At 32.7% G+C, this 10640-nt stretch overlaps 1 protein-coding gene across 2 annotated transcripts in view; it reads right to left on the bottom strand.

The window, feature by feature from the left end:
• Positions 1–6578: 6578 nt before the first annotated feature.
• LOC106475612 (cyclic AMP-dependent transcription factor ATF-4-like) overlaps positions 6579–10640 on the bottom strand; it is an 8896-nt gene continuing 4834 nt past the window's right edge. For both annotated transcript variants that reach the window (XM_013936288.2, XM_022379681.1), the window contains exons 2-3: positions 9265–9558; positions 6579–7669 (exon numbers count right to left, since the gene is read on the bottom strand). In XM_013936288.2, coding sequence (XP_013791742.1) covers positions 6792–7669; positions 9265–9472 — 1086 coding nt within the window. In that variant the 5' untranslated portion in view covers positions 9473–9558 and the 3' untranslated portion in view covers positions 6579–6791. The remainder of the gene's footprint in view (positions 7670–9264; positions 9559–10640) is intronic.

Genomic DNA, 10640 nt, shown 5'->3' with positions numbered 1-10640 from the left:
CGAGAAATCCATAACAAACAAACATACGTACGTAAAATAATTGTTGAATCATGCTCAGATAGGATATCTCTAAAACTTTAACTTATACCTTTTTCGTATACTGGTGATGGTTGGTCAGGTTTTGACCAACCATCGTCACGTGATAATTAGATTTTTAAATGCCTGTGGTGATGTATATCTAATTCCCCATGTGGTGATGTATACCTAATACCCCGTGTAGTGATGTATACCTAATACCCCGTGTGGTGATGTATACCTAATACCCCATGTGGTGATGTATACCTAATACTTCGTGTGGTGATGTATACCTGATACCCCATTCGACAAGCAGAATATATGAATATACATAACTTGTAGCATAACATGAACATATACCTTGAAATATAGTTTTTCTCAAAGTTACGCATGCGCAGTCATATATGCACGGTGTTACTTTTGCGATTACAAAAGAAATTAATTTCTAATATGTTTGTTTGTTTGTCGGTAGTAGGTTCAACAAGTAAAACATTTTGTTTACATTAGACTTATTTGAAAAACAAACAAAAAAAACATTCATTACAGACCCATACCAACAAAAAAAAACATTCGTTACAGACCCATAGCAACAAAAACATTCATTACAGATCCATAGCAACAAAAACATTCATTACAAATCCATAGCAACAAAAACATTCATTACAGATCCATAGCAACAAAAACAACAACATTCATTACAGATCCATAGCAACAAAAACATTAATTACGACCCATAGCAACAAAAAAAACATTCATTACAGATCCATAGCAACAAAACAAAACATTCGTTACAAATCTATAGCAACAAAAACATTCTTTACAGACCCATAGCAACAACAAAACAACAACATTCATTACAGATCCATAGCAACAAAACAAAAACATTCATTACAAATCCATAGTAACAAAAACATTCATTACAGACCCATAGCAACAAAAACATTCATTACAGACCCATAGCAACAAAAACATTCATTACAGATTCATAGCAACAAAACAAAAACATTCATTACAGATCCATAGCAACAAAACAAAAACATTCATTACAGATCCATAGCAACAAAAACATTCATTACAGACCCATAGCAACAAAAACATTCATTACAGATCCATAGCAACAAACAAAAACATTCATTACAGATCTATAGCACCGTTGCTCCTTTCTCTCTGCTATTGATTACTTTAATTACCGAATAGAGAGAACATTACTGGATGTTACGGTATGTGATTTTTAAACACGATAAATCTATTTAAATGCAGAAGTGATTACTTTCAAGATATTATAAAACCAGGAGAAAAAATAGAACATAAATAAACACTGTTAAGTTGTTACTGTTTTAGTGCACACATACGTTTATGTAGATCTCAAATAAATTTCGCTTCACGCAGCATATAAAATATATAAAAAAGTTATAATTTGATGTTCATATACTTGATTCTATTTTTGTCCGTTAACTAACATTTGTACTAAACAAACTCCTCTTGATATTTTAAGTAAAGACATTGAAGTTTTTATCTTGCTAAAGGTAAAAGGTCATACTTCTCTTCGAGTTATGCTTCGAAAAGAGGTTTCAATTTAAGTAAAACTTCGTTCATTAAATTATTTTATCAGTTACGTAATGGAATCTTGTATTTCTGGTTTCTTATTCGATTCTATAGAAATATGAATTGGATTCAGTATTCTCGATCATCATATTGAAGGAATATGTATTTGATTTTCGTAAGATACTAAAAGGTTTTCTTTGAGCTTCACGAAATTTGTTGTTGAAATATTAGATCCCCCTGTCACTCGATTAAAAAACAAATACAAACTATAAACCTAGAGGGTTGAAATTACAGTCGAAGAAAAACTCGTCTCTTTTATATATTTTACAAGAAGACTTCATTGAATTCTCTTTTTAAATTCTTATCCGCCAGTCTTCAATTTATTGATGTATTCCAGTCTATTGTAAACTGTTTTTGTGCAACAAAGAAGAATCGATAAACTTGTTCTGTCCTAGAATATATAAAAAAGCAACTGTGTATCCCGACAATGGAAGCAACTGTCAGACCAAACGACCGGATGATAAAAGCTTATTTACTTAAATCTTTCATGCTGATATTTTTCGATAATAACATTTCGTGGTACATAAGCACACCAAAACAGATTAAGAATAAATATATTTTCTTTTCTCTATTTGTTCACTTGTTAGCTACTATTGATATGCTGATATGTTACGTGCTTGCCAGCCCGTATCGATACATAACTCTTCAGATATTAACGGTTCGTTTTTGTTCACTTGCTCAACATTAGATTAGTGTTACGATGAAGTTTGATCAAACTTGTTCTTTGGTAACAACACTGGTTAATATGAACTGTTCTCTGGTGTATACATACAAAAAAATAATAATTCAAAAATAGTCAAGAGACGAGTTTTCTTCACACATTGTAGAACTGATTGAATTCCAAAAAGTAACTTGAGATAGTGGGTCGAAATATAGTCAAATATTGTTATAAATAACATGTTTCAATATAGCAAAATATTGTTATAAATAACATGTTTCAATATAGTCTAATATTGTTATAAATAACATGTTTCAATATAGCAAAATATTGTTATAAATAACATGTTTCAATATAGCAAAATATTGTTATAAATAACATGTTGAAATGTAGTCAAATATTGTTATAAATAACATGTTTCAATATAGCAAAATGTTGTTATAAATAAGATGTTTCAATAGAGTCAAATAATGTTATAAATAACGTGTTGAAATATAGTGAAATACTGTTATCAATAACATGTTTCAATATAGCAAATATTGTTATAAATAGTATGTCGAAATATAGTGAAGTATTGTTACCAATAACATGTTGAGATATTGCAAAATATTGTTATGAATAAGATGTTGAATTATACTGAAATATTAGTATGAATAACACGTTGAAATAGACTAAACACAGACAATTATTTTCACGAGGAACTATTTTGCAATATATGAAACCCATGTTGTTATTTTCTCAAGTGACTTGTTACAATATATTAAACCCAGATCAATATTTTCGCGAACATTTTTTATAATATATTAAACCTAGGCCCCCAGTGGCACAGCGGTATGTCTGCGGACTTACAACGATAGAAACCGGGTTTCGATACCCGTGATGGGCAGAGCAGAGATAGCCCATTGTGTAGCTTTGTGCATAAATTCAAACTAAACAAAAATTAAACCCAGATCAATATTTTACAAGCAACCTAAAGTCTAATACTAAGCTGTTCTAATCTTGACTCTCGTTGAAAGTGAGGCCATTTTCATCAGCTGATTGCACCCAGTTTACTGACTTTTATTTAGGACCAGAATAAATAAGAGCTATTATAGTGTAGTTTGAAGTAAAAAAAAAAAAGGCGAAAAAGTGTTTACTATAATTATCTTAATTAAGCAGTTTCAAACTGTATCAGTTTTCATCGGCCGAGGAAGATCGCTGGTATGTAATATTACCCTAATTAGTTTTATATGTCTCTAGGAGTGAGGAACAACTTGGTGTAGTTTTTGTTTATACACACCCTTGTACTCTTTCAATCTTCAAACTACCCCACCAAAAGATAGAAAGGCCCGATTGCCTATAAAGTTAGATAGGCCTAAGCTCTTTCACTGTGAAAGAGTACAAAAGTGTGTGCATCTATTACGAAAACTCATGCCAAAAGTTATAATACAGCTTGCATCAGTGCTTATTGAAAATCATTCACATTAATAAGAGAAAATACAAGTCTGCTGCAACGTTCATCTCTACTAGTGGTGTGGTATTCAAACATATACCATATGTTTCCAAAAACTCTCGATATATTAAGTATGTAGTCTTAATATAGAATGTCGGTCAAGTAAGCCACTAAATTCCTTTCGCTCTAGTTACTCACGAACTAGGTCAATCAGTTAGAGTGTCACATGAACTTTCTCTTGGTAGTACATACTGTATAGAAAGAGACAATGATTTGTTTTTCTCTATAAGTCAAGTGATGCCCCAAGAGTATAACGTCAATTATTTTGAACTAAAAGTGACCGTTAGTCGAGCTAGTAGCGCCTGCGGCCTGAGAAGCATAGCATTGTTATAATTTGGTATATAACGCCATGTTTTCTCAGTCTTTGACAAGAGTATTTGAAATTATTTTCAGATATTGATTTACTTTGAACAACGTAAGAGCTTTTCAGTACATGTACCATATAATATACTTGTTTTTAATTTGTATTGTTGCTTGGTTGAAGAGTTTCACTGTGTTGTACATTGTGCCCATCTCTTTCTTTTCTTCGAATCCGGTCGATGTCAGAGAATTCAGGTTTACGATCAAAAAGTATTATCTGGTGAGCAGCCTGTTATTTTGTGGTTCCTCGAATAGAAATCAGTGAACTTGAGAATATTACAGGGGCATCATTGGATGTAAAAATACGAAATTGTGCCAGGTTAACGTTAAGCCTATCTTGATGAATTGTCCCACGTTAACGTTAAGCCTATCTAGATGAATTGTGCCAGGTTAACTTTAAGCCTATCTAGATGAATTGTCCCACGTTAACGTTAAGCCTATATAGACGAATTGTCCTACGTTAACTTTAAGCCTATATAGATGAATTGTTCTTCGTTAACGTTAAGCCTATATAGATGAATTGTTCTTCGTTAACGTTAAGCCTATCTAGATGAATTGTGCCAAGTTAACGTTAAGCCTATCTAAATTACTGTCCATTAAAATGTCACGAGATATGTTTGTTTTATTAAATTTACGAAGAACAACGAGAAGTCGTTGCGCAATGTACAGATACATTAGTAATAGTTGTCAAGGAAATTTTTAACACATATGGAGAATGAGAAAAAAATTCTCATTGAAATGAGAGATGCAAATGTCTAAACGTTTCTAGAATATTGGAAACGAGCTTTATTATAATAATTACACTCCTTAAAGCTCAAAAGGAAGAAAGCGCCAGTTGCGAAATAATGATATATGTAATTAGAGCAATTACTCAATATGAAACTTTGCTCACGTCTGTGGTTTCTAGGCAACTTGTATCAAATATCTTAAGATGCTACATACTGAAAACGAACAATGAGAAAGAGCCAATTAACTCAACGGAACAGTGGAAATGTCTAGAGATATGGTGCAATAGACTCTGAGAACAAGGCATGAGTTTCTCTGAAAGATAATTCCCACGTTTTCAGAATTATTATTATGCTTATTGATACTTCAGAGAATAAGCCATGGAAGTTCTTCATGATTATTTTCATTTTATTTTATCAGTTTTTGATAACATGAAAACAATGACTTGAAAGAAACAAAGGTTGAAATCACTCTAAGGAAAGATACAAAATGCTAATGGTTTGGTACAGATGACAAGAAAAATTATCAATGTGAACAACTAATTCTTTCTTCCTTCCAGCGATTTAGACCTGTAGCTGTATTTAATAGTGATTCCAATGTCCAGCTCAGATCTTAACTTTGAGCCATGTATAGTTTAGTGGATTAGCGTACCGGCCTGCGGATCCAAAGGTCCAAAATTCATGCTGTGTTGCCAGTCAATCAGTCATGCACTTTAGTTTTAGGAGCATTATAACAATACCAGTCTTAATTTGTTCGTTTCTTTATTGTTAACTACAAAACTACACATAGGGCTATCTGTGACGTGCTCACCAGGAATATCAAAACAAGATCATTAGCGATATAAGACTCCAGGCTTTCCGTTGGGATCAGTATCCGTTATTCGATTCAACGAGGTAAACAAATTCCCTGAGGCAACAGCTGTTGTTGACTGCCTGATCTCTTTCTGATCAGGAATTCAAAATTAGGAAAGGCTCTATCTGAATTTCAACCTTAAACCTAGGATATGGCTGATACATCATGAAGATATTATTTTGAAAAACCAGATGACAACCTTCCACTCTTTGAGCTTCTGAAACGTCAATGCACTAGAGTTCTCTGAGCACTCTTTACTCATAACATAGCAGCAGTTATTTGAGCCTAAAGCAGTACTACACCGTATTAGCTCTGTGTTTACTAATACCCCTTCCATTACCTTTAGACTATTTCCGAATACTATATTTTTTTCAGAGCAGCTTATGTGTAGATGTTTGCTGGTTTGTTTCGAATTTCACGCAAAGCTGCACGAGGGCTACCCGCATTAGCCGTCCCTAATTTAGCAGTAAAAGACTAGAGGAAAAGTAGCTAGTCATCACCACCCACCGCCAATTCTTGGGCTACTCTTTTACCAGCAGATAGTGGGGTTGGCTGTAACATTATAACGCTCCCACGGCTGAAAGGGCGAACATGTTTGCTGGGACGGAGATTCGAACCAGCGACCCTCAGAGGGCGAGTCAAACACCCCTAACCACTTGAAAGGGGGTGCATGTTTGGTGGGACGGGGATTCGAACCCACGACCCTCAGATTGCGAGTCGAGCGCCTTATCCACCTGGGCATCCCGGGGCCCTCACAATGTACAGGTAATGATTTGACACTCCTTTACTTAACCGTATGTAAACAGAATTTTTTAAATCTGGTGATAATGTATTAGTTCTTGAGAAAAAAAAAGACAGAGCCAGTGATTTTTAAACTTCCATTTATTCAGTGCCTATGATTACATGTAAGTGATGAAAATAATAAACATTAGGATTTTAAATAATACAGTCAACTAAAATTAAGTACCTATTATAATATCAAAAATTCAACGTAAAAATTAATTTTAAATTTTATAACACTTCAAAAGTAAACAAACTTAAACACTAAAAAAAAGGTAAACTACAGTTTATAATGTATCATTATTACCAATTCTTTACTTTAAAGAGTTCTTTCATTAGACCTTTTAAATAAGATATTTCACTGGTTAACTGTTGCACCTTATCTTTTAGTTCATGGTTATACTCTTCCAAAATCTTCTCTTTTTCAACCAAAACTTGATATTCAGCTTGCTTCTTGTGGCGATACCTGGTTGCCGCTTCTTTATTTTGCTTCTTCTTACGTTCTTTTCGTTTATCTGCAAAGAACCCTTTGCTACTAGAACCACCAACAGATTTTATACGTGAGCAAGGCCTCTCACAGAGATGGTGTGTAAAGCTGTATGGTTTATAACTGTGTTGTTTCATCTGATTATCTCCTGAAACTTCTTTATTCTCAATTTCAAAATTATCAGGATCATCAACAGGAAGAGCATCAGAATTGTTAAGTTCTTCCAATAACCACCGAGCAGTTGAAGCTGTGTTCGTTGGACATGATGAAATTATGGACTTCATCACTTGGATGTTTTTACCCTTACCACAAACCTTAAAACTAATGGAAGTGTTCTGGGTGTTAGGTGAAACTTCAACTGAAAGCTCTGGTGAACTTTCATCAACAGTAGACGATAAAACACCACTTTTACTGCTAACAAAACTGAGGACACTATAACTGTCTGGTACTTCTCCAACGGGTGATTGTGGTGGAGAGTGTACACTAAAAGAGTCATCAATAATATTAGTTGGAATATTTATTGAACCGTCTGTAGTGTCTGAAGAATTAGAGTTCTTCAGAGAATCAAGTGCTTCATCGGAAGTGATGAGGGCCACGTCATCGATGTCTGTTTTGTCCACAAAAGATGTCAAAAGATGCTCCAGACCTTCCGTAAAGGAGAAGTCCACGTTTTTATCCATCCAGTCTTGTAGATCTTGAAGGTAAAAAACAGAACAAAAAATAACATATTTAAAAATTGTAAGTATTTATGAAACTAAGACACTATACTTAAAATCTTATTGTGATGGATCAATGTATTAAAAATTATATGTAATTCTTAGTAGAGCTTACTATTTCATAAATAACACTTTCTGTACAATTCAAGTATAAAAGAGTTCTGTAAAGTTTAAATAATTCACAGATAAACTAAGTCTTTAAAATGAGATAGTAATGTTTTAACAATCAAATGATTTATTACACTGATAAAAGTATCCATTTAAATAAGTTGATTTGTTTCTTATTACTTTTGAAATATACAAAAACATACTTATTATATTTAATTATATAGTGGATTAAAGTTTTTGTTGAAATATTTCTAAGTCACTAACTTGATACCAGCATAAACATAAAAATTTGTTTTATAACCCTAGAAAAAAAAACGTTATACATTTATAATCAAATATTTCATTTTTTACATTTCTTAGTTCGAATGTCATAGCTTACAAGTTTTTGTATAAAAATATAATTTATATTTTTGGCCATAATCTCTAGAGAATAGAGAAAAAACACAAAACTATTGGAACACTTTTAAGCTTGTTATTTAGACAAAATACACGTATGTAAATAATCTTTCCGTAGAACCCTTAGCAAAGTATATGTTATAATATGTCAATCACGCTACATCTGCTATGTCATTACGAGGGCTCATCACACTGGTTGGGATAAGTCAGGCATAGTAGTAGTCTAGACGCTATAAATGCACATACATATGTGTGTCTATATATCACCAGTTTTCATGAACAACAGCTGCTAAAGTGTGAATGACATTAAACAAGTAACCCATAATCCTTATCAATTTTACTTATCCTATTGTATTTACAATAATTTGGTGATATCAAAATAACCATTATGATGATGCCACAATGCAAGCTAGGACTGACAATATAGAAAAACTATCAGATAAAAGAATTTGTTTTATGATAAGATTTCTGTTTTTATATGTTTGTTGTTCAGCACAAAGCTACACAATGGGCTGTCTGTGCTATGCCCACCACAGAATCCAATTTTTAGCATTATAAGCCTGCTGACTTACTGCAGAGCCAATGAACATGAAATCATGCAACGAAGGATGAAATTCATAGGACTAATGAGAGTTAGGGTTGGTGTAGCTATTAAAATACCAAAGAGAGCAAAAAAACAACCCATCTAGCAGTCAGTCAGTAAGTTTATATGAATCAATGGTCTATAATTAGATTTTTTTTTAATGTATATTCATATTTTCTCACTCTAAAAGGTATCACAATGTATATAATAATATCTATGAAGTGTAATTAATTGCTCAGATGATGCTTTAGGTAACAATAAGGCTTCCGTCAGTTTGAATAAAGATAGTTTAATTATTTGCTCGAACCTCATGAAAACGTTTCCACTACACTGGTGTATTTGTGGTTTAAAATATTTCACTGTAACTTAAGCTTCAACTAAGTCTCTGAAGACAAACAAGTAATGTTACTGAGGCTGCTTCACAGGTTTATAGTTTCGTACCAAGTAGGTTTTAAAATGGGATATTGAAGAAGTAAGACGTAATACCATTTTCCTCCAGACTGAGTGTACTTCGAACTTCAGGTTCAGACTTCCGGTTATCTGAAACTTGAGAAACAATGGTTTTGGTACAATCTACAGCTGAATCTACCAAGAGATTATTGAGGTTTGACTCATCCACATTTATCATACTGTCAGGAAAAAGGGCCTCCAAGCTCCAAATTCCCACTCCCTCGGAATAACTGAAGGTTTCCATAACTTATTTGGTTCTGATTTGATATTTGCAGTTTCCTTGCTGAAACAAAGGCAGGGGTGAAGGTAACAATGAAATCCATTGAAAACCTAAAATAAATGAAAAATAAAATGCATATTTTTAATACAAAAACCATGTACACTACAAAAATACAACAACAGACTCTAAGGTACTACAGGGTGTACGAAAAGTCTGGAACCATAAGCAATTTGCAGCTTTTCTTAATATCAGATATGTGACTGGTTATGGCACTGTCAAAGCATGAGATGGTTGAGTTAATCCTGCTGTTAATACAAACTTGTTCTGCATGGTTCCATATTTTCAGACACCCTGTACATGATAAAATATTCAATACTTTTAAATGACAAGTTGAACATTACAACTACATCTTTAAACTACATCATGAGGTACAAAAACAAGAAATACATTAATGATCAGATAGTACTATACATAATTATGTTTATAGATGAAAAACCTAATATAGCTGTTAACTTTCCATAAGTTCTCTTCATCAAACAATAACAAAATGAACAAAACAACAATAAAAACATTAATTTATATTTACTAGCACAAGTTACCAGTAGTAGACACTTCATTAGATATGGATAGTTGTTATAACTGTCAAGTATAGCAGTTAAGTTTTGACAGATTAAAGAATTTTAGTCTTATAGAGGTGTGTGATTTCTAGAAAAAAAATTAAAACATTATTGTACAAGTGACAAAATGTTAGAAACATCTACTTGTCTTTCTCAAACAAATTATTGCACAAGGGACAAAATGTTAGAATCATCAACTTGTCTTTCTGAAACAAATTATTGTACAAGGGACAAAATGTTAGAAACATCTACTTGTCTTTCTGAAACAAATTATTGCACAAGGGACAAAATGTTAGAAACATCTACTTGTCTTTCTCTTAAAAATTTAAAAATTATTGTACAAGGGACAAAATGTTAGAAACATCTACTTGTCTTTCTCAAACAAATTATTGCACAAGGGACAAAATGTTAGAAACATCTACTTGTCTTTCTCATAAAAATTATTGTACAAGGGACAAAATGTTAGAAACATCTACTTGTCTTTCTCATAAAAATTATTGTACAAGGGACAAAATGTTAGAAACATCTACTTGTCTTTCTCAAAATATTATTGTACAAGGGACAAAATGTTAGAA

This window comes from Limulus polyphemus, unplaced genomic scaffold (genome assembly GCF_000517525.1).
Source record: "Limulus polyphemus unplaced genomic scaffold, Limulus_polyphemus-2.1.2 Scaffold8871, whole genome shotgun sequence".
NCBI lineage: Eukaryota > Metazoa > Arthropoda > Merostomata > Xiphosura > Limulidae > Limulus > Limulus polyphemus.
Note: the sequence above shows the minus strand (reverse complement) of the source record. Positions and strands in the feature narration are given on the sequence as shown.